The 25,659-nt window shown below is 40.7% G+C and overlaps 1 protein-coding gene across 8 annotated transcripts in view; it reads right to left on the minus strand.

Moving 5' to 3' along the window:
- The window catches only part of Su(dx) (Suppressor of deltex), a 171,612-nt gene that overhangs the window by 138,833 nt on the left and 7,120 nt on the right, over nt 1-25,659 (minus strand). For 7 of the 8 annotated variants that reach the window (XM_070085183.1, XM_070085181.1, XM_070085178.1 and 4 more), the window contains 2 exons: nt 21,495-21,568; nt 1,664-1,808 (listed from right to left, as the gene is read on the minus strand). In XM_070085183.1, coding sequence (XP_069941284.1) covers nt 1,664-1,808; nt 21,495-21,543 — 194 coding nt within the window. In that variant the 5' untranslated portion in view covers nt 21,544-21,568. Of the gene's footprint in view, nt 1-1,663; nt 1,809-21,494; nt 21,569-22,207; nt 22,523-25,659 lie in introns of those variants that run through there. The other variant, XM_070085184.1, reaches the window with a different exon arrangement.

Consider the following 25,659-nt stretch of genomic DNA (forward strand, 5'->3'; position numbering starts at 1 on the left):
GAGTCATAAACCGAACAGGAGAATACTTCTCAACTGTATTAATGATAAAATAAAAAATTGTAGTAATATTGAGGAAACAAACTCAAATACCACTTTGAGTACATGCAACAGATCCTACATTTATTCATCTTCAACAATGCAAAAAAAAAAAAAAAAAAAAAAAAAAAAAAAAAAAAAAAAAAAAAAAATTGAAAAAAAAAAACTTGAGAAATAAGGAAAAGACATTGCAATATCAGAGAAACACTAGTTCCAATTTGACCTGAGTACAGGAAACATCTCAGTGAATCTGATCTTACATTTCCTTGCCTTCAATCCTGCAAAATCCATCACTACATCAAAATCAATGATTCTCCCTATATAGGCCTATTTGTACTCTGTAATCATATAATAGGCTATATAGAAATGAAGGATTCTTCTCTTATGGTGGTACAGCACTGTTTTGGGCATTAGTGTCACGTTGTTTAGAGGTGCTATGGTGTCACCCCCTAAATGGTGTCACCCAGGGTGCCCCCCCCCTGCCCCCCTTATGACACCACTGGGTTTACAGTCTAAAAGTACCTTGAAATACAGCTTAAAGTAATGGGAATATTCGATTTTTGCCAATGTTCAAGAGCAAACAAATCACATCACGCGTCCAGTACATGTCAACTGGTGGGTCTAATATGCTTTCACAAATGCGTTGATATTATTTATGCCATTTTTACAAAAATGCAGTAGTCTGCATAACAGTAATTCTTCCATTTTTTGCATGAATAAAAATTCAAATGGAAAGCAAGTGTAATATAATAAGGGCCTGGAGACATGACTAATGAACAGAGAAAAAAATGTTATTTTAGAGCAAGGAATGTTTGTACTGTTAATTCTGGACCCTCTTTTGAAATTGGCCTTACTTAAATTGTGTATGAAATTGGCCAAATTACCAAATTCTGATCACTTTAATGGGTAGTTGAAATAGGTAAACTGGAGGTTTCTTGTACTCAGTCGATAAAACAAATGGAGTTCTAGCAAAACAGCCGAGTTTGGTCAACTGGAACAATGGAATTGGCTGAGAATAGGGCTCAAAGTGGGTGAAATTGCTGATGGGTAAATATCACTGAGACTGATAACTTCTCTAGAGTGTAATTCCATAAGTTTTCCATCAAATTTCGTACTTTTGGAGTCATTACCATCAGAAAAAGATTCTCTATCATTTCATAAGAATTTTTTTTTTTTAAATTCTTCAATACTGAGAGCAAGTTTGTGAGCAGAGGTCACAACAGTGAAAGGGTTAAGATAGGTCTAAGGTCCCATTCAGTCTCTTGAGGATCCAACATCATAATAATTGATCTTAGTAATGCAGACCTAGACTAAGTACAGAAAGCTAAAGCATTTGGGGAGCAATATGACCTGCCTTACACTCCACTTACACTTTAATGCCATTCACTTCAGCCCTATATACAGTACATACTTGTTCACCACTCCCTTACAAGGTTTCTTTGTTTGACTTTATAAGATTCACATCATGGGCATAACAATCATTAAAGGTTCTGTGTGTTTGTGTTTCCTTACCATCATCTTGGTATCTCATATCATTGTTTACCCTACCATTAGTTGTACTGTATAAAAGAATTCAAATATGAAAGGACAAAGGACATTAAATACATATTGTTTCTGCATCACTTACACAGTAGATGTTTCATTCCATTTTGGATGGGCATTATGTTTAACATGCTGAGTCTTCTTCTGCTGCACACCATCTACCAGTAGCTCTACATATGCTGATGGTTTATTAAAGATGTTGCTTATACCAGACAACTCCCCACTTACAGCTGAAACAAAGATTTAACAAAACATAAGCTTTGACATTTACTATTACAACACTGTGTGACTAGCCGAGTACATTAGTGGATATGCTTTATGGCAGTCTGTAGTGTTACCCCATGACACAGCATTAACATTTATCTGTGTACTAGCTCAAAGGTACACATTTCACTGGCCACTAAAACAGCAATGTAAATAAATAAATAAATAATTTTTTTTCCAACAAGTCAGCCATCTCCCAACGAGGCACAGTGACATAAAAAGAAAGAAAATCCCCAAAAAGAAAATATTTTCATCATCATTCAACACTTTCACCTCACTCATACATAATCACTGTCTTTGCAGAGGTGCCCAGATACAACAGTTTAGAAGCATATATAAAGATAAATAACATATCCCTCCAAACTGCCAATATCCCAAACCCCTCCTTTAACCCTTTCAGGGTTGGTGCCGTACTAGTACGCATAAATTCTTTCAAATCTAGCGAGAGAAAGCTGGTAGGCCTACATATGAAAGAATGGGTCTATGTGGTCAGTGTGTGCAATATAAAAAAAATCCTGCAGCAAACAGTGCATAATGAGGAAAAAACTCCGACCGTGTTTTTGGTTTAAAACAGCAACTTTGCACTGTATTTTCGTATGCTATTTATGATTGTATTCTAGTTTTCTTGGTCTCATTTATAGAATGGAAAACATATTATGGAAATTGAGATGATTTTGATTGGTTTCATAATGAAAAGTACCTTGAAATTGAGCTCAAAGTAGCAGAAATGTTCGATTTTTGCCAAAGTTCAAAGGTAAACAAATCATGCCACGCGTCCAATACACGTCAACTGGTGAGTATAATATTCTTTCACAAGTGCCCTGATATTATTTATACCATTTCTATGCCATTTCTACACTAATGCAGTAATCTGCATAACATAAATCTATTTTTTTGTGAGAATAAAAATTCAAAGTGGAAAGCAAAAGAAATGTAACAGAGGCCTGGGGATATGAGTAATGAACAGAGGAAATGTTATTTTAGTGCCAGGAATGTCTGTCTTGTTTATTCTGGACCCTATTTGGAAATTGGCATCTTTTGAAATTTGTGTGAAATTGGCAAAATTGCTAATATCTGACCACTTTATTGGATAGTTGAAATCGATAAATGGGTGGTTTCTTGTACTTTTTCGATAGAAAAAATGAAGTTCTAGCGAAATAGTTATGATTTTTGTCGACTAGTGTACTGGAATTGGCCGAAAATATGGCTCAAAGTCGGCGAAATCGCCGATGCATAAACATCATCAAGACCGCTAACTTCGCGAGAGCGTAATTCCGTAAGTTTTCCATCAAATTTCATACTTTTGGTGTCATTGTGACTGGAAAAAGATTCTATCTTTTCATAAGATTATTTTTTTTTTTTTACGAAAAATTTTCAACCCTGAGAACAAGTTCAGGAGAGGGCCTCTCGACCCTGAAAGGGGTAATAAAGACTTCAGGTACCAAGTCCTTTTCCTGGGTTACTTCCCTTGTTTGTTTTTTTAATGCCACTAGGACCAGCTTGAGAGTCACTGGACCCCTATCGCTCAAAAAAGTGTTCCAGAGATGTCTGTTTCTGGCCTATGTTAGGAATTGTGTTGGGAGACAGGACAAGATAGTCTTTCAATATGACACCAATATCAACTCTACAGATTATTTATCTAGCACAATTCATCTATGACAAACAATATTAACAACATAGAAACATGATATATACTCTGGAATGAATAAAATACAGTGGACCCCCGGATTACGTAATTAATCCGTTCCAGAGAGAGTGACTTCTCAAATCTGACTAATTCCAAATTAATTTTCCCCATAAGAAATATGTAATGGAAATCCAATTAATCTGTTTCAGACACCCAAAAGTTTTAAATAAAATGTTTTCTACATGAAATATACATTTACTTACATAGAAAATATTGATACATGAAGAAGAGAACAACAATAACAACACACTTTCCTTTACTGAAGACATGGTGATGTATGGAAGATGGGAGGAGGGGAGAGGATGGAAGAGTTTCCAATTGTTTGGAAGGGGAATCCCCTTCCATAAAGACTTCAGGTACCAAGTTTTTATCCTGGGTTACTTCCCTTCTTTGTTTTTTAATGCCACTAGGACCAGTTTGAGAGTCACTGGACCCCTGACACTCAAGAAAGTGTTCCAGAGATGTCCGTTTCTGGCATATGTTAGGAATTGTGTTGGGAGACAGGACAAGACAGTCCTTCAATATGACGCTAATATCAGCTCTATGGCTTATTTATCTAGCACAATTCATCTAATATAACACAACAAACAATATTAATAAGATAGAAACATGACATACAGTGGACCCCCGGTTAACGATATTTTTTCACTCCAGAAGTATGTTCAGGTGCCAGTACTGACCGAATTTGTTCCCATAAGAAATATTGTGAAGTAGATTAGTCCATTTCAGACCCCCAAACATACACGTACAAACGCACTTACATAAATACACTTACATAATTGGTCACATTCGGAGGTAATCGTTATGCGGGGGTCCACTGTATACTCTAGAATGAATAAATGTCATGAGTGGTGGTGTGTTGTTTGTTGTTGGGTGTATAAGGGCCACTGAAAGATAAGCCTTACATAGTGGTGGTGAAGGCGGCAGCAGAGGTGGCAGTGTTAGTAGGTAGCCCTATATACCTCCAACAACAATGGAGGAGTCAGTTTCATGCTGTCCTTTTTCTATCAATTAACCGCTTAACTTACTGCTATACTGTTAATGCTACACTTTATCGATGGCTGGCGCTATAGCATTTATAGACTCCTGCTGCTTTAGTATCATACGTATTGCAGAATCACTGAAAAAGGCACATTTTCCCCCCTCTCTCAGCCCTTTATCAAAGGGCTGGCTGGCAGTAGAAGTTTTCTTTGGGCCCATAGTGGCTTATTTAGCAGTTACAAACACTAAAAAGAATGGAATAATACAAAATGTATCATATGAACAAGTGGGATCGTCCTCACTGGCTGGTAAACAATGGCACACTGGCTGTACATGGAGTGTCGGGGCCGCTCAGGCCGTGCAGACACATTCCTGACAAATGACATACCAAGTTCAGTGACGTTCACCGAGCCAATATTTTGACAAGAAAATGTTACTTATTCCGAATATTACTTATTCCGATGATGACTTAATCCGGGGGTCCACTGTCATTATGTATGTGGTGAGTGATGGTGTGTTGATGTTGTTGGGCGCACAAGGGCCACTGAATGATAAGCCTTACATAGTGGTGGTAGAGGCGGCAGTGTTTTCAGTAGCCCTATATACCTCCAACAATATTGGAAGAGTCAGTTTCGTGCTGTCCTTTTTCTATTGATTAATCACTTAACTTACTTGCTACACTCTTAATGCTACATTTTATCGATGAATGGCCCTATAGCCTTTATAGACTCCTGCTGCTTTAGTATCGTACATATTGCAGAATCACTGAAAAAAGGCACATTTTCCCCTCTATCTCAGCCCTCTGCCAAAGGGCTGGCTGGCACTAGAAGATTTCTTTGGACCCATGGTGGCTTATTTAGCAGTTACAAGCACTAAAAAGAATGGAATACAAAATGTATCGTATGAACACGTGGGATTGTCCTCACTGGTTGGTAAACAATGGCACACTGGCTGTACATGGAGTGTTGGGGTGGCTCAGACACGTTCTGAACGAATGATTTATACTAAGTTCAGCGACGTACACCAAGTCAATATTTTGAAGAAAAAAGTTACTATTTCTGAATATTACAAAATCTGGGGGTCCACTGAGATAGATAGATATACATGTATATATACGACCGAAACAGTCAAAGGGTTAAAAGTGTGGAACCAGCCTGTGCTAAACACACACTTTTTCAGGCTTTCCTTCCTTATCACACACTGCTTTAAACAACTGTAAGGCCTTTTCCCTAATTAAGAGGAAATTAAGTGGTGCACCTTTCTTTGTCTTGTTCAATCCGCTCAAGCAACAAGTTTTCTGTTTTATTTACTTGTTGGGACCTACGTGTCATTCTTTTCATGAGATGACATCTTCGGTTATTCATTACACAAGCTCATATATTCGCCTCATTCTTTTTAATTGTACGAACTGACGCTTCATTAAGGCCATAGGCCTTCACTATATCCACCACACGTGACCCACTCTTAAGCTTGTCTATCTCAATTTTCTTCCTAATTTCTAGACTTAAACGCTTAAACCTTTCCTTGTCACTTTCAGCAACACCTGTATGCTTACTGGGTGCCATTATTGCTTGGCAAATTTAACAAATGGCAATGAAATTAAGAAAATATGTATGTACAGTAGGGCCCCGCTTTACGGCGTTTCGTCTTACGGCGTTCTGCTAATATGGCGATTTCAAATTATGACTAAAATTTGCTATACTGCAAGTGGTCTTTCAAATACGGCGCGCCCTACCCGGTTTGTTTACATTCTCCGTAAGCACATCTATGATGTCTGGAAACTTTCCAAAATTTCAAGTATTTTAAATTTATTGCGTATTTTATATGTACTCTGATAATTATGCTCATGTGTACCTGTAACTAAATATACTTACACTCTGTGCTGGCGTGTAGGTACACATTAAAATCACCAAGAGTCTCTCCACTCATGATGCCATAGTAATACATGTACTACGTAATAATAACCTCTTGGGCACATTAAATGTCTTATTTTATATTAATCAAGACATTTTCATTAATCCATCTATACTTTCTTCAAAATTATATAAAAAACACGTTACATAGCATATAAACATTATATATACACCCACAGAATAAAAACTGACATAAATATGAGATTCGTTTAAAAAGTGGCTCTGTGGGAGTGTCAGAAGAATTACGTTTTCTCTAGTCAAACACTGGGGGATAATTTTTTTTTTTTTTTTTAACAAGTCAGCCGTCTGCCACTGAGGCAGGGTGACCCAAAAAGAAAATCCCCAAAAAGAAAATACTTTCATCATCATTCAACACTTTCACCTCACTCACACATAATCACTGTTTTTGCAGAGGTGCTCAGAATACAACAGTTTAGAAGTATATACGTACACATAAAGATACACAACATATCCCTCCAAACTGTCAATATCACAAACCCCTCCTTCAAAGTGCAGGCATTGTACTTCCCATTTCCAGGACTCAAATCCGGCTATATAAAATAACCGGTTTCCCTGAATCCCTTCACTAAATATTACCCTGCTCACACTCCAACAGCTCGTCAGGTCCCAAATACCATTAGTCTCCATTCACTCCTATCAAACACACTCACGCACGCTTGCTGGAAGTCCAAGCCACTCGCCCACAAAACCTCCTTTACCCCCTCCCTCCAACCCTTTCGAGGACGACCCCTACCCCACCTTCCTTCCCCTACAGATTTATACGCTCTCCATGTCATTCTACTTTGATCCATTCTCTCTAAATGACCAAACCACCTAAACAACCCCTCTTAAGCCCTCTGACTAATACTTTTATTAACTGCACACCTTATCCTTATTTCCACACTCCGAAATTTCTGCATAATATTTACACCACATATTACCCTTAGTCAGGACATCTCCACTGCCTCCAACCGCCTCCTCGCTGCAGCATTTACAACTCAAGCTTCACACCCATATAAGAGTGTTGGTACCACTATACTTTCATACATTCCCTTCGTTGCCTCCACAGATAACATCCTTTGTCTCCACATATACCTCAACGCACCACTCGCCTTTTTTTTCCCCTCATCAATTCTATGATTAACCTCATCCTCCATAAATCCATCCGCTGATACGTCAACTCCCAAATATCTGAAAACGTTCAGTTCTTCCATACTCCTCCTCCCCAATTTGATATCCAATTTTTCTTTATCTAATTCATTTGATACCCCTCATTGCCTTACTCTTTTCTATGTTCACTTTCAACTTTCTACCTTTACACACACTCCCAAATTCGTCCACTAACCTCTGCAATTTTTCTTTAGAATCACCCATAAACACAGTATCATCACCAAAAAGTAACTGTGTCAATTCCCATTTTGCATTTGATTCCCCATAATTTAATCCCACCCCTCTCCCGAACACCCAAGCATTTACTTCTTTTACAACCCCATCTAAAAATATGTTAAACAACCATGTTGACATTACACATCCCTGTCTAAGACCTACTTTTAAAGGGAAGTAGTCTCCCTCTCTTCTACACACCCTAACCTGAGCCTCACTATCCTCATAAAAACTCTTTACAGCATTTGGTAGCTTACTACCCATTCTATACACTTGCAACATCTGCCACATTGCTCCCCTATCCACTCTGCCATATGCCTTTTCTAAATCCATAAATGCGATGAAAACTTCCCTACCTTTATCAAAATACTGTTTACATATATGCTTCAATGTAAACACTTGATCTACACATCCCCTATCCACTTGAAAGCCTCCTTGCTCATCCTGAATCCTACATTCTGTCTTACCTCTAATTCTTCCAATAATAACCCTACTGTACACTTTTCCTGGTGTACTCAGTAAACTAATTCCTCCAAAATTTTTACAATCTCTTTTGTTCCCCTTCCCTTTATATAAAGGGACTATACATGCTCTCTGCCAATCCCTAGGTACCTTCCCCTCTTTCATACATTTATTAAACAAAAATACCAACCACTCTCCAACACTGTATCCCCCCCTGCTTTTAACATTTCTGTCATGATCCCGTCAGTTCCAGCTGCTTTACTCCCTTTCATTTTACGTAATGCCTCGCACACCTCCCCCACACTCGCATCCTTCTCTTGTTCACTCCTAAAAGATGTTATATCTCCCTGGCCAGTGCATAAAATGACTGCCTCCCTTTCTTCGTCGACATTTAAAAGTTCCTCAAAATATTCCCGCCATCTACCCAATACCTCCAGTTCCCCCATCTACTAACTCCCCTACTCTGTTTTTAACTGACAAATCCATTCGTTCCCTAGGCTTTCTTAACTTGTTTCTCACCCCAAAATTTTTTCTTATTTTCATCAAAATTTCTTAACAGTGCCTCTCCCACTCTATCATCTGCTCTCCTTTCACACTCTCTCACCACTCTCTTCACCTTTCTTTTATTCTCCATATACTCTGCTCTTCTTATAACACTTCTGCTTTGTAAAACCTCTCATAAGCTACCTTTTTCTCTTTTATCACACCCTTTACTTCATTATTACACCAATCATTCCTCTTTCCTCCTGCACCCACCCTCCTATAACCACAAACTTCTGCCCCACATTCTAATACTGCATTTTTAAAACTATTCCAACCCTCTTCAACCCCCCCCCCCCCACTACTCATACATGCACCAGCCCACCTTTCTGTCAATATTTGCTTATATCTCACCCGATATATACAGGTCTCCCTCAACATTCACGTTTTCAGCTTTCGCGGGCTTCACACATTCGCGAATTCCCAACCGCCAAATTCCCAGCCACCAAATTCCCAGCCGCCAAATCATATTCAAGTTTCCTGCCACCTGCGAGTCCCTACTGCCACCTGCGAGTCCCTACTACCCTCCCTCCGACCCCCGCAACTGGCAGCCAGCCCTCCCACCACTCAGTGTGGTGAGTGTTTTGTTTGTTCATTATTTGCTATTAAACTGCAGTATAAATAATGTAAACCCATTCATGACTGCATATTGGAATGGCTATTCGGACAGGTATTAGACGGTGACATGTGGTTACTCTTGAACAAAGCAAAGAATCAAACATTTCTGCTACTGCTAATAATAACAATAGTAGTAGTAGTAGTAGTAGTAATAATAATAATAATAATAATAATAATAATAATAATAATAATAATAATAATAATAATAATAATAAATACGATATAATTGAAAAAGGAAGTTGTACAAAAATACAAGGGAGTAGTTGACACATCGTCAGTGTGACTGTTTATGCTGGAGTGAATATTAGTCTCCCTGCTCTTCCAAACATTTCACAATAATTCATTGTGTTTGGTGCTTGTAGATTGAGTGTGACTGGAGTGGTAGAGGCAGCGATTGAGGCAGTAGTTGAGGCAGCTGTTGAGGCAGCTGTTGAGGCAGCGATTGAGGCAGTGGTTGAGGCAGCGATTGAGGCAGTGAGTGAGGCTGCTGTTGAGGCAGCGATTGAGGCAGTGGTTGAGGCAGCTGTTGAGGCAGCAATTGAGGCAGTGGTTGAGGCAGCGATTGAGGCAGTGGTTGAGGCAGCTGTTGAGGCAGCGATTGAGGCAGTGGTTGAGGCAGCGATTGAGGCAGTGGGTGAGGCTGCTGTTGAGGCAGCGATTGAGGCAGTGGGTGAGGCTGCTGTTGAGGCAGCGATTTAGGCAGTGGGCGAGGCAGCTGTTGAGGCAGTGGTTGAGGCAGCTGTTGAGGCAGCGATTGAGGCAGTGGGTGAGGCAGCGATTGAGGCAGTGGGTGAGGCAGCTGTTGAGGCAGCGATTGAGGCAGTGGTTGAGGCAGCGATTGAGGCAGTGGTTGAGGCAGCTGTTGAGGCAGCGATTGAGGCAGTGGGTGAGGCAGCTGTTGAGGCAGCGATTGAGGCAGTGGTTGAGGCAGCTGTTGAGGCAGCGATTGAGGCAGTGGTTGAGGCAGCTGTTGAGGCAGCGATTGAGGCAGTGGTTGAGGCAGCTGTTGAGGCAGCGATTGAGGCAGTAGGTGAGGCAGCTGTTGAGGCAGTGGTATTTAATAACATACATGTTATTAATAATAATAATACATGTTATTAATAATATGTACTATTATTATTTATAACATATATGTTATTAAATACCACTGCCTCAACTGCTGAATTATTTTGGAAGAGCAGGGAGACTAATGCTCACTCCAGCATAAACAAAGCCACACTGACGATGTGTCAACCACTCCCTCGTATTTTTGTACAATTTCCTTCTTCAATTATATCGTATTATTATTATTATTATTATTATTATTATTATTATTATTACTATTGTTATTATTAGCAGTAGCAGAAATGTTTGATTCTTTGCTGTGTTCAAGAGTAAACACATGATGTCACCGTCCAATACCTGTCCGATTAGCCATTCCAATATGCAGTCATGAATGGGTTTACATTATTTATACTGTAGTTTAATAGCAAATAATGAACAAACAAAACACTCACCACACAGTAGTGGGAGGGCTGGCTGCCAGTTGCGGGAGTCGGTGGGAGGGTAGTAGGGACTCGCAGTGGTTGAGGAAGAGGTGGACGCAGTGGTGGAGTCTGTGGTATTTAATAACATACATGTTATTAAAGCATAACATGTATATATTTAGTACAATTTACGACGTTTTCATGTATTTTATGATTGTTCATGGTTCAACAAGTTAAGGAAGCAATATTGCATTATATTTCCCTACAATATATTGGGGTACCAAACATTCACGGTTTTTCAACATTCGCGAGGCTCTTGATCCCCTAACCCTCGCGAATGTTGAGGGAGATCTGTATTCCTTTTGTATGCCTTCACTCTATATATAGCAATTCACGACACTTGTGGGTTTAGTGCTTCTTTTTTATTATGATTATAATAATAACTTGCAACAATAATTTGTAATAATAATACAGTGGACCCCCGCATAACGATTACCTCCGAATGCGACCAATTATGTAAGTGTATTTATGTAAGTGCGTTTGTACGTGTATGTTTGGGGGTCTGAAATGGACTAATCTACTTCACAATATTCCTTATGGGAATAAATTCGGTCAGTACTGGCACCTGAACATACTTACGGAGTGAAAAAATATCGTTAACCGGGGGTCCACAGTACAGTGGTCCCTCGATAATTGTAAGGCTCAATAGTCATAATTTTCGATAATCATAACATTATTCTCGTCAAAACATTGGCTCGCGAATCGTCGTTCGCCTGGGACGCATACACATGGCTCTGAGCCGCCTCACCCTCCCTTCCCAGCCAGTGTGCCATTGTTTACAAGTGAGTGATGGTCCCCTCCCTTGTTCATTATGAAATATTTCAAGATAGTCTTATGCACTCGATTATTTGTGATAAGGCTAGGCAGTTGCATGACGATCTTGTAAAGAAATTGCCTGCAATGAGTACTGATATTGGTGAATTTAAGGCCAGCAAAAGCTGATTTGAGAGATTTAAGAACCGTAGTGGCATACACAGTGTGATAAGGCATGGCGAGGCTGCCAGTTCAGACAATTGCAGCTACAAAATTCGTAAGTGAATTCAAGGAGTACATAAGAGGCTGAAGGACTGAAACCTGAGCAAGTGTTCAATTGTGGCGAAACAGGCCTCTTTTGGAAGAAAATGCCAAAGAGGACCTACATTACTCAGGAGGAAAAGGGACTGCCAGGACACATGCCTATGAAAGACAGGCTGACACTCATGTTCTGTGGTAATGCTAGTGGGGATTGCAAAGTGAAGCCGTTACTAGTGTACCATTCTGAAAATCCCAGTGTGTTTAGGAAAAACAATGCTGTGAAAAGTAAATTGTGTGCTTTGGAGATCTAATAATAAGGCATGGGTCACAAGGGAAATTTTCGTCGAGTGGTTCAATGAAGTGTTTGGCCCTAGTGTGAAGAATTACCTCCTGGAAAAGAAATTGGATCTCAAGTGCCTCCTGCTAATGGGCAATGCACCTGCTCATCCTCCAAACTTGAATGACCTAATTCTGGAGGAGTTTGGGTTCATCACAGTAAAGTTCTTGCCCCCTAATACCACTCCTCTCCTCCAGCCTATGGACCAGCAGGTCATAAGAACATAAGAAAGGAGAAACACTGCAGCAGGCCTGTTGGCCCATACTAGGCAGGTCCTTCACAGATCCATCCCACTAATAGAATATTTGCCCTCATAAGAACATAAGATCATAAGAAATAAGGAACACTGCAACAGGTCTACTGGTCTTTGTGAGGCAGCTCCAATACTCCCCACCGGCTTAAGCCAATGCCTTGACCTAGTGAGGTCAGACACATCACTTATGGGATTAGCACTGCATCTGACCTAGTAGCTAGTCAGGTCTATTTTACACTCTCTCACACCCACCCATAAGACCATAAGAAGGAACACCAGGCCTACTGACCCATGCAGAGCAGGTCCATGTCCCCCAGATTATCCCAATGACCCACCCAGTATGGTCATCCCTACTCAAGGATAGAGCACTGTACCAGACCCAGCAGCACAAGCTAGTCAGGTCCAAATCACACCCACCCACACCCACTCATGTATTTATCTAACCTATTTTTAAAACTACACAACGTTTTAGCCTCAATAACTGTACTCGGGAGCTTGTTCCACTCATCCACAACTCTATTACCAAACCAGTGCTTTCCTATATCCTTCCAGAATCTGAATTTTTCCAACTTGAAACCATTGCTGCGAGTCCTGTCTTGGCTGGAAATTTTCAGCACACTATTTACATCCCCTTTATTTATTCCCGTTTTCCATTTATACACCTCGATCATATCCCCCCTAATTCTACGCCTTTCGAGAGAGTGCAGATTCAGGGCCCTCAGTCTATCCTCATAGGGAAGATTTCTGATACATGGGATCATCTTTGTCATCCTCCTTTGTATGTTTTCCAGAGCATTTATATCCATTCTGTAATACGGTGACCAGAACTGAGCAGCATAGTCTAAATGAGGCCTAACCAAGGATATATAGAGTTGAAGAACAACCTGAGGACTTCTATTATTTATACTTCTAGATATGAAGCCAAGAATTCTGTTAGCTTTATTGCGAACACTAATGCACTGTTCTCTTGGTTTTAGATTACTGCTAACCAGAACTCCTAAATCCTTTTCGCAATCGTAGTATTAAGATCTACATTATTTAGTTTATAGTATGTGGCATGGTTATTTACCTGTCCAACATTTAGAACTTTGCATTTGTCAATATTAAACTGCATCTGCCACTTCTCCGACCATTGCGTCAGTCTATTCAAATCATCCTGGAATGCTCTAATGTCCTCATTAGAATGAATTGGACGGCCTATTTTGGTGTCATCAGCAAATTTGCTTATGTCGCTATTTATTCCCTCATCTATGTCGTTTATGTAAATTTTGAACAACAACAGGCCCAACACTGACCCCTGAGGAACACCGCTTGTGACGTGCCACCATTCTGATTTCTCCCCATTTATGCAAACTCTCTGCTGTCTATTTGTCAGCCATGCCTCTACCCAGGAAAAAATTTCTCCTCCTATTCTGTGTGCCCTAAGTTTCCTCAATAGCCTCTGGTGTGGAACTCTATCGAAAGCCTTACTGAAGTCCATATACACAATATCATATTCAATACCATGATCTACCTCCTCAAACACCTTAGTGAAAAAAGTTAGTAAATTCGTAAGACAGGAACGCCCCTTTGTAAAACCGTGTTGAGATTCATTAATCAATCTGTGCCTGTCAAGATGGCTACGTATTGCTTCGGCAATTATTGATTCCATAAATTTTCCCACTATGGAGGTAAGGCTTATTGGTCATTGCAAACTTTAAAAAACTCTACACCAAAGCAATGTTTCAAAGGTGCTTTAATGTGACCTCAGACACTCACTTGACCCTAAGAGAGTTTTGGAAAGATCACTTCAGTATCCTCCATTGCATAAGCCTTATAGGTAAGGCTTGGGAGGGAGTGACTACCAGGACTTTGAACTCTGCTTGGAGAAAATTGTGGTCAGATTGTGTCCACAAGAGGGATTTTGAAGGGTTTGGGGCTGACCCTGATGAGCCTATGACAGTTGTGAAATCTATTGTGGCATTGGGGGGTTCCATGGGGTTGCATGTGAGTTTGGAGGATGTGGAAGAGTTGGTGGAGGACCACAACAAAGAGCTAACCACTGAGGAGCTGCAAGAGCTTCAGCAGGGACAGCAACAGACCACAGCTCAGAATACTGCTGCAGAGGAGGAGGAAGAGAGATGGAAGAAGTTGCCTCCTTCAGAAATTAAGGAGATTTTTGAAATGTGGGGTAAGATGAAAAGATTTATGGAGAAACATCACCCTGACAAGGCTGTTGCAAGCCATGTCAGCAACATGTACAGTGACAAAGTCTTAGCCCATTTTAGGGAAGTTTTAGAGAGACGCCAGAAACAGAGCTCTCTGGACAAGTATTTAGTGCCACAGGTGTACAATGACTCTCAAGCTGGTCCTAGTGGCATTAAGAAACAAAGAGAAGTAACCCCAGAAAAGCACTGGGTACCTGAGGTGTTGATGGAAGGGGATTCCCCTTCCAAATAGTAACTAATCCAATCTCTCTCCTCCTCTAGTCTTCCATACACTAAGAAGAAATGCCAATAAAGGTAAGTGTTATGCTGTTAATGTTTCATTCATCATGTCCCATTGTATTGTGTATATACTACATCTACATTTCACGTAAAAAAATTTTTGTTTTAATACTTCTGGGTGTCAGGAATGGATTAATTGTATTTACATTATTTCTTATGGGGAAAATGGATTCGAAAATCGTCAATTTCGATGACAGTCACACGTCCAGGAACGGATTAATTACGAAAAACGAGGGACCACTGTAACTTGTAATAATAATAATAATCATTTATTATAATAATAATAATAATAATAATAATAATAATAATAATAATTTGTCAAGAACATCATTCCTTCTAAAAATTATATGAGAATGGAAGTGTTGGTCTTTATTTATTCTACTGTACCACTGTGGAGACAACTTGTACACAATGTAAGGTGTTTGTATGAATGTTTATGAACCATAACCAGATGCATCGTCTGTTTGTTTATATAGTGGGTGGGGTGGCCAGGCAGGCTACCCTACCTACTACACCACTTTCTACAAATAAATACTTTTCACCTTTCCCCCTACATTAAGACTACAAATATTTTAAGGTAAGTAATGAGTGTACTGTACAGTGGACCCCCGCATACCGGACGCATTGCATACCGTACAATCCACATACCGGACGCTTTGATCGCAAAAATTTTGCCTCGCATACCGCCCAAAAACCCGCTCACCGCCCTTCGTCCGAGACGCGTCCAATGTGCAGCCTGAGCCACGCTCACATGTTCCGCCGGTGGCATTGTTTACCAGCCAGCCTCCGCGGTAACATCCAACAATCGGAACATTTCGTATTATTACAGTGTTTTTGGTGATTTTTTCTGGAAAATAAGTGACCATGGGCCCCAAGAAAGCTTCTAGTGCCAACCCTACAGCAATAAGGGTGAGAATTACTATGGAGATGAAGAAAAAGATCATTGATAAGTATGAAAGTGGAGTGCGTGTCTCCGAGCTGGTCAGGTTGTATAATAAACCCCAATCAACCATCGCTACTATTGGTGGTACAGCTGCTGCTGCTGCTGTACCACCGTCAGCTGCTGCTGCACTGTCAGCTGCTGCTGCACTGTCAGCTGCTGCTGCACTGTCAGCTGCTGCTGCTGTACCACCGTCAGCTGCTGCTGCTGCTGTAGTACCGTCTGCTGCTGCTGTAGCATCGTCTGCTGCTGCTGTAGCATCATCTGCTGCTGCTGTAGCATTGTCTGCTGCTGCTGTAGCATCGTCTGTTGCTGCTGTAGCATCATCTGTTGCTGCTGTACCACCGTCAGCTGCTGCTGCTGCTGTAGCATCGTCTGCTGCTGCTGCTGCTGTAGCATCGTCTGCTGCTGCTGCTGCTGCTGTAGCATCGTCTGCTGCTGCTGTAACATCGTCAGTTGCTGCTGTAGCATCGTCTGCTGCTGCTGTAGCATCGTCTGTTGCTGCTGTAGCATAGTCTGTTGCTGCTGTACCACCGTCAGCTGCTGCTGCTGCTGCTGTAGCATCGTCTGTTGCTGCTGTAGCATCGTCTGTTGCTGCTGTACCACCGTCAGCTGCTGCTGCTGCTGTAGCATCGTCTGCTGCTGCTGCTGCTGTAGCATCGTCTGCTGCTGCTGTAACATCGTCAGCTGCTGCTGCTGCTGTAGCATCGTCTGCTGCTGCTGCTGCTGCTGCTGTAGCATCGTCTGCTGCTGCTGTAACATCGTCAGTTGCTGCTGTAGCATCGTCTGCTGCTGCTGTAGCATCGTCTGTTGCTGCTGTAGCATCGTCTGTTGCTGCTGTACCACCGTCAGCTGCTGCTGCAGCATCGTCTGCTGCTGCTGCTGCTGTAGCATCGTCTGCTGCTGCTGCTGCTGTAGCATCGTCTGCTGCTGCTGTAACATCGTCAGTTGCTGCTGTAGCATCGTCTGCTGCTGCTGTAGCATCGTCTGTTGCTGCTGTAGCATCGTCTGTTGCTGCTGTACCACCGTCAGCTGCTGCTGCTGCTGCTGTACCACCGTTGTTGGTGTGGCTTATTGAGAATACCAAGAAACAATTAACCCCAGAGGATTTGCCACCCAGGATAACCCAAAAAAGTCAGTGTCATCGAAGACTGTCTAACTTATTTCCATTGGGGTCCTTAATCTTGTCTCCCAGGATGCAACCCACACCAGTCGACTAACACCCAGGTGAACAGGGAAAATGCCTAGAACTAGTGCTCATATTGGTGAATTTAGAGCCAGCAAAGGTTGGTTTGAGAGATTTAAGAATCGTAGTGGCATACACAGTGTGATAAGGCCTGTTCTGGAAGAAAATACCAAACAGGACCTACAGTACTCAGGAGGAAAAGGCACTCCCAGGACACAGTGTCTCATCAGTCATTGCTGCATCTTCAATAAAGGTAAGTGTCATTTATTCTTCATTTAGTAGAGTAGTACATGCACAATATATATTGTGCATGTACTACTCTACTATTGTGCATGTATCCTTCTCTTTGTGTGTAGGAAAATGTATATTTCATGTGGAAAATTTTTTTTTTTCATACTTTTGGGTGTCTTGCACGGATTAATTTGATTTCCATTATTTCTTATGGGGAAAATTCATTCGCATACCGAACATTTCGCATAACAGCCAGCCCTCTTGCACTGATTAAGGTCGCTATGCGGGGGTCCACTGTATATGCATTTTATCATTATTTAAGCATCGTCGTATATTATGTGTGGGTGGGGGTGGCCAGAAGTGCTACCAAACCTAACTTCTTACAGTAAATACAGTGGATCCCCGGTTAACGATATTTTTTCATTCCAGAAGTATGCTCAGGTGCCAGGACTGACCGAATTTGTTCCCATAAGGAATATTGTGAAGTAGATTAGTCCATTTCAGACCCCCAAACATACACATACAAACGCACTTACATAATTGGTCGCATTGGGAGGTGATCGTTAAGAGGGGTCCACTGTACTACTCACCTTTTGCCCTACATTAAGACTATAAATATTTTGAGGTAAATAATGAGTGTACTGTGTGTGTATTTTATGTTTTATTGTTTTTAATGCCTAAGTTCTATTACTAACTTAATACATATATGTTAGTGTAAACTTGTTATCTGGCATTTATATGCATTTGTAAGTGGGAAAAAATGGCGTTCTGCTTTCCGGCGAAGTTTGCTTTCCGGCAAAGTCTGCTTTCCAGCAGTAGCCTGGAACCTAACCTGCCATATAAGTGGGGCCCTACTGTATATAAACACAGCTAGGTTCCCAAGTACCTCCGTCCTGCATGTGTATGAACCGAACTGGAGGCTGGGAACGTGGTGGGGGTGGGTGTGGGTGGTGGGGGGGATGGCAGTAGGCCTCCCTCATTGATTCAATGGTATAACCCACCACGAGTGACCGGGCGCTCAAAATTTTTTCCCCTTCCGCGAATCGTGTTAAATTGATCATATGACGTGTTACATAAAAATGTGTCACAATTCTTCAGTCGTGCTATACTTAAATCATACCAAATAAACTCGTGCTAAATAACGGTCTACTGTATATACACACAGTGGACCCTCCGTCTTTGTTGATCTCCGTTATTGCCAATTTCAGTCTTGGCTGACTTTTTCCATTGATTTTTTGGTTCAGTTTTCGTCAATCGTACAGAACTTGTCCAGTGCCCAGCACACAGACATTTATTTATATATACATTTTTAACACATCGGCTGTTTCCCACCAAGGCAGGGTGACCTAAAAAGAAAGAAAAACCCAAAAAGAAGGAAAAAACTTTCATCATTCAACACTTTCACCATCATTCATACATAATCACTGTCTTTGCAGAGGCACTCAGATATGACAGTTTCAATTCACTACAAACAACCAATATCCCAAACCCCTCCTTCAAACTGCAGGTATTGTACTTCCCACCTCCAGGACTTAAGTCTGGCTAACCAGTTTCCCTGAATCCCTTCACAAAATATTACCCTGCTCACACTCCTATATTACAATATGCTATTTGAAAGTTAGTATTACAGGCACTGCAAAAATATCAACATGTACATATTTAAAAATAGACAAAGAACTCGAAGCAAAGTCAGATCATCCAATAAAAGCACATTGAGCAATGAATTCTGTACTGTACACACAAAAATTAGTACAGGTCCGCCATCACAAATCCGGCAATCAGTTATTCGGTTCCTTCAGTTATTCGGCACTAATTTTGGCTAGCATAATTTCAAATTTCCAGGGTCGCCACATCAACCTGCTGGTACTGTTTGGTGGTGCTACTTGCTGCACAAGTCATTCCAATTTCTTTTTCTCCATTTATTATTTTAACCTGCTTACTTTTAGCCCTAGCCATGGTTCCAATGAATAAAAGAAATGCTTCTCATTATGTAAAGCACCTACACAGTACATTATCCATTAAAGATAAGGTGGCTTTGAAGCCACTGTCGGCTGTCATGAGCTCAGTCTCATGAAGCAGGAGAATATGCTTAATTATTATGCTAATATCAACACTACAGCTTATTTGCCTATCACAATTGATCTAATATGACATAAGAAACAATATAAATAACATAAAACATGTTAAATACTCCAGAATGAATAATATTTGGCATAACACCGAGCAGTTCGACAGAGTTGTGAAGAGGATATGGTAAACAAATACCATTCTCCTATCCTTGTCTTGGGGGCTTATATTAGAGAAAACGGAGTATAGCACAGGGCTAACTATGATATAATATTCGATTCCCAGCCAGGGTAGAAACATTAGGTGTGTTTCTTTACACCTGTTGTCTATGTTTACCCATCAGTAAATGGGTACCTGGGTGTTAGTCGACTAGTGTGGTGTTATCCTGGGACACTGACCTAATTTTCTTGAAATACTCAGCATAACAAGTGCCTTTCTATACAGTAGTATGTCACTGATGTCAGCTAGGCCTGTATACCTTGTACATGTACGTGTAGTAAATAAAGATATTATTATTATTATTATTTTCTCAGTTTGTTGGGTTATCTTATTCAAACTTGGGCAATGTATGATGGAAAGATACTTCTTCACGTACACCAAAAATGAAAGAAATCAGACCATAAATAGCGGAGTTCACTTCTCAGCCATTAGCAGCTGCTTAGCGGTATATTTTTGTATGGTTGTTATGGTTATATTTTCATTTTTTCGGTCTCATTTGATAGAATGAAAGATATATTACAGAAATAGATATGATTTTGATTGCTCTCATGATGAAAAGTACCTTGAAACTGCACTCACAGTAGCAAAAATGTTCTATTCTTTAGCGAAGCTCAAGAGTAAACAAATGACGTCATCGTCCAATACCTGTCCGCCTGCCAGTCTAAATTCCAGTACGGAGTCAAGAATGGATTGACATTATTAATAAAAATATTACAATAATGCAGTAGTCTGCATAACAGTAAATCTTTTATTTTTTTTTTGTGAATAAAAATTCCAAATAGTAAGCAAGAGTAATATAAGAGGGGCCTGTAGCCGAGAAAATGTTATTTTAGTGCCAGGAATGTCTGCATTGTCTATTCTGGACCCTATTTTGAAATTGGCATCTGTTGAAATTTGTGTGAAATCGACCAAATTGCCAATTTCTGACCACTTTATTGGGTAGTTGAAATAAGTGAATGGGCAGTTTCTTGTACTCAGTTGACAGACTAGAAGTAAATAAGTTTATTCAGGTATACACAAATACAGTTACATAGATTATCATACATAGCAGCGTATGTATAGAGAACCTAGGATAACCCAGAAAAGTCAGACAAAGTGACTTATTTCCCATACCAGGCTTGGGCTTGCCATATATGATTTTTGGTAAATATTTTTTTTTCTCGGTTGTTTGTTGGGCTATCTCATTGAAACTTGGGCAATGTATGATGGAAAGATGCTTCTTAACGTACAACAAAAATAAAAATGACGGACGATAAATAAGGGAGTTCACTTCTCAGCCATTAGCCGCCTCTTTACAGTATATTTTCGTATGGTTTTTATGGTTGTATTCTCATTTTTTGGACTCATTTGATATAATGGAAGATATATTACAAAAATAGACATGATTTTGATTGCTTTCATGACGAAAAGTACCTTGAAATTGAGCTCAAAGTAGCAGAAATGTTCGATTCTTGCCGATGTTCAATGAACTGTGTAAGTCAAGTTGGTTAATTTTATTAAGTGTATTCTAACTTAACCACTCTGTAATTCGGCAAACTCAGTAATCCGGCACACTACAGGTCCCAATGATGCCAGATTTGTGATGGAGGACCTGTACAGTACTTTAAAAAAAAAGTATTCATAAAAGGTGAAATCTACACCTATGTTCAAATAAATACATACATTGGAAATAATTTAAGCATATCCTTTTTCAAAATATCCTTCCCACTTCATAACAGCGACACTAAATTTGTATATCATATAATTGCAGACCACAAAAACCCAGTCATTTACAATATAATACTACGAAATATCAAGACCACTACTTGCCTGTGACACTCAGCTGGTGTAGGTGGCTGGCATTGGCGGCTACAGACATTATTTTATCAGCCTACCATCATACTCTGCAAAAATACAGGATAAATAAAATGCTTATCTCAATAACATGGATCAGCAGATGGTGTACATGTTGCTCAGAGAGCCAGATTATCTACCACTGTTGCCAAATAGCTGAATGGGTGAGTGAATGGTCATAGCATTACCCTTAGTTAGGTTTTGATTAACGAGTAGAGAGCAAGACCAATACTAAATTTACTCATTATTTTTTATGAACAAATTGAATCACTCTCAGTTTAAATTACTTGTTAACCCTTTCACTGCTGATACTCCCAAATTAATCTTTCCACTGTCTCGGTGTGGGTGCTGGTAGTGGTGGGAGTGGGTGGTGGTGGATGTGAGTGATTGTGGTGGGTGGTCAGTATCTTGGTGGTGGTCATCGTCTTGGTAGTGGTGATGATGGTGATCATAATCTTTATAGCAGCTGTCAGTATTTTAACCTTTGTCCTTGTTTTGGTTATCGTCATCTTGATACTTATTGTCATCATTAGATATGTTTTGGTCATCGTCGTAATACATAAAATAATTATGTACCTTCATACAATAATAATAACAGTACAACAATTTTAAATGTGTCTGAGATATTAGTATTATAAATACATATTCATAAAATTACCAATGGTTAATAAAATAAGAACAGTATTTACCTCTAGATGGCTTTTAGAGCTGTTTTCTCACAGTCTAGCCTGAGACCAAGATTTCCATATGATTCTGCACCTAGTCAGCCAGGCCTCTGCTACTTACAAGTCTGAACACTCGTATAAACCTCACAATCAGGCCAGTAAATCACACACTGCAGAAACTTGCAGAGTGAGGGATTGAACAGCCTTTGAGATCTTAGTCACCATGTGTGCTGCCTGTACTTACACCACCTCTACATTTTATTGGGTAATCTTACACAACCTGTCTCTGCTACTCCTAGCTCTTGTTTCTGTGGTTAGCTTTAATAATGGCTTAAAAAAGAATTTAGTAAAATTTATTATATCTCTACTGATATTAATTAGTTTGCCATTAAAATTCACACATATTTAAGGTATACAGTGGACCCCCAAGTTTCGGCAGCATCGACTTTCGTGAAATTCAACCTTCGGCGAGTTTTTTTGGCAAAATTTGGCCTTGAGTTTCATGATTAGACTCGTGTTTCGCCGACTGTCCAGTACCCATCCGCCTGTCACCGCGCACACCAAGACAGTCTCCCACGCCATTCACGCTCAGTGTGCCATTGTTTACCAACATGTGACCATCACCCTGTGGGTTCATTCAATACATTTCATAATAATCCATTGTTTTTTGTGCTTGCAACTGCTAAATAAGTCATCATGGACCCAAGGAAAGCTAGTGCAAGCCCTTTGGTAAATAAAGTGAGGAACACAATCCAGAGGAATTTTGAAGGGTTTGAGGCAGACCCTGTCACTGCCGACCCTCTGCCTGTTGTGGAAGGTGTTGTAGCATTGGGCAAGTCCATGGGGTTGAAGGTGAATGACGGGGATGTGGAAGAGATGGTGGAGGACCACAGGGAAGAGCTAACCACTGACAAACTGCAAGAGCTTCAACTGGAACAGCATCAGACCACAGCTGAGGAACTTGCTTCAGAGGAGGAGGAAGAGGGAGTGGATGAGGTGCCTTCTTCAAAGATTAAGGAGATTTGTGGCAAGTGGAATGAGTTGCAAAGTTTTGTTGAAAAGTATCACCCTGACCAAGCTGAAACAAGCCATATCTGCAACATGTACAATGACAGTGTTGTGTCCCACTTCAGGGAAATCTTAAAGAAAAGCCAGAAAAAGACCTCTCTGGACAGATATTTTGTGTGATAGGGGTCCAGTGACTCTCAAGTTGTTCCCAGTGACATTAAAAGAAGAAGGGAAGTAACCCCAGATAAGGACTTGCTACCTAAAGTCCTAATGGAAGGAGATTCTCCTTCCAAACAATAGTGTTCACCTTCCTCCTATCCCCTCCTCCCGTCTTCCATCCACCCAGAAGTCTTCACTAAAGTGTAATGTTATTATTTTTTATATGCATGTACAGTGGACCCGCGACCAGCGATGGCATCGATTAACGATAAATCTGACTAGCGATACATTTTAACGCAAAAATTTTGCCTCAACTAGCGCTTAAAAACCCGATCAGCGCTATTCGTTCTGTACCATACACGTCCACTTTGGCCTGAGCGCACCTCACTTGTCCCTTGGGTGCCAGTGTTTACAAGCCAGCCAGCCACCGAGGTCGCTTCCAAACATACAACAACTGGAACATTTCATATTATCACAGCCTTTGTAGTGATTGCACCTGCAAAATAAGTCACCATGGGCCCCAAGAAAGCTTCTAGTGCCAACCCTACAGCAAAAAGGGTGAGAATTACTATGGAGATGAAGAAAGAGATCATTGCTAAGTATGAAAGTGGAGTGCATGTCTCTGAGCTGGTCAGGTTGTATAATAAACCCCAATCAACCATCGCTACTATTGTGGGCAAGAAAACGGCAATCAAGGAAGCTGTTCTTGCCAAAGGTGCAACTATGTTTTTGAAACTGAGATCGCAAGTGATAGAAGAAGTTGAGAGACTGTTATTGGTGTGGATAAATGAGAAACAGATAGCAGGAGACAGCATCTCTCAAGCGATCATATGTGAAAAGGCTAGGAAGTTGCATGACGATTTAATTACAAAAATGCCAGCAACTAGTGATGTGAGTGAATTTAAGGCCAGCAAAGGTTGGTTTGAGAGATTTAAGAAGCGTAGTGGCATTCATAGTGTGATAAGGCATGGTGAGGCTGCCAGTTCGGATCACAAATCGGCTGAAAAATATGTGCATGACTTTAAGGAGTACATAGACAGTGAAGGACTGAAACCTGAACAAGTGTTTAATTGTGATGAAACAGGCCTGTTTTGGAAGAAAATGCCAAGCAGGACCTACATTACTCAGGAGGAAAAGGCATTCCCAGGACATAAGCCTATGAAAGACAGGCTTACTCTGTTGATGTGTGCCAATGCTAGTGGTGATTGCAAAGTGAAGCCTTTATTGGTGTATCACTCAGAAACTCCCAGAGTGTTCAGGAAAAACAATGTCCTCAAGGCTAATTTGTGTGTGCTGTGGAGGGCAAACAGTAAGGCATGGGTCACTAGGGACTTTTTCTATGACTGGTTACACCATGCATTTGCCCCAATGTGAAAAATTACCTAATTGAAAAGAAATTAGACCTTAAGTGCCTCCTGGTATTAGACAATGCTCCTGGTCATCCTTCAGACTTGGCAGAGCGACTTTCTAGGGACATGAGCTTCATTAAGGTGAAGTTTTTGCCTCCTAATACCACTCCTCTCCTGCAGCCCATGGACCAGCAGGTTATTTCCAACTTCAAGAAACTGTACACAAAAGTTATGTTTGAAAGGTGCTTTGTAGTGACCTCAGAAACTCAACTGACTCTAAGAGAGTTTTGGAAAGGTCATTTTACCATCCTCAATTATGTAAACATTATAGGTAAGGCTTGGGAGGAAGTGACTAAGAGGACATTGAACTCTGCTTGGAAAAGACTGTGGCCAGAATGTGTAGACAAAAGGGATTTTGAAGGGTTTAAGGCTAACCCTGAGAATCCTATGCCAGTTGAGGAATCCATTGTGGCATTGGGGAAGTCCTTGGGGTTGGAGGTTAGTGGGGAGGATGTGGAAGAGTTGGTGGTGGAGGACAGTGAAGAACTAACCACTGATGAGCTGCTAGATCATCTTGAACAGCAAGAGGGCAGACCTGAGGAAACTGCTTTGGAGGAGGGGAGAGAGAAATTGAAGAAGTTGCCTACTTCTAAGATAAAGGAAATGTGTGCAAAGTGGCTTGAAGTGCAAACCTTTTTGATGAAAATCACCCTGACACAACTACTGCAAGCTGTGTTGGCAACCTGTACACTGACAATGTTGTGAACCACTTTAGGAAAGTCATATAGGAACGAGAGGTACAGGTATCTATGGACAGATATGTTGTGCAACAGAAGTCCAGTGACTTTGAAGCTGGTCCTAGTGGCATTAAAAGAACAAGGGAAGTAACTCCAGAAAAAGACTTGCTGCCTCAAGTGCTAATGGAAGGGGATTCCCCTTCTAAACAATAAGAAGATCAAC

This window comes from Cherax quadricarinatus, chromosome 15, assembly GCF_038502225.1.
Source record: "Cherax quadricarinatus isolate ZL_2023a chromosome 15, ASM3850222v1, whole genome shotgun sequence".
In the NCBI taxonomy this organism is placed as follows: Eukaryota; Metazoa; Arthropoda; class Malacostraca; order Decapoda; family Parastacidae; genus Cherax; species Cherax quadricarinatus.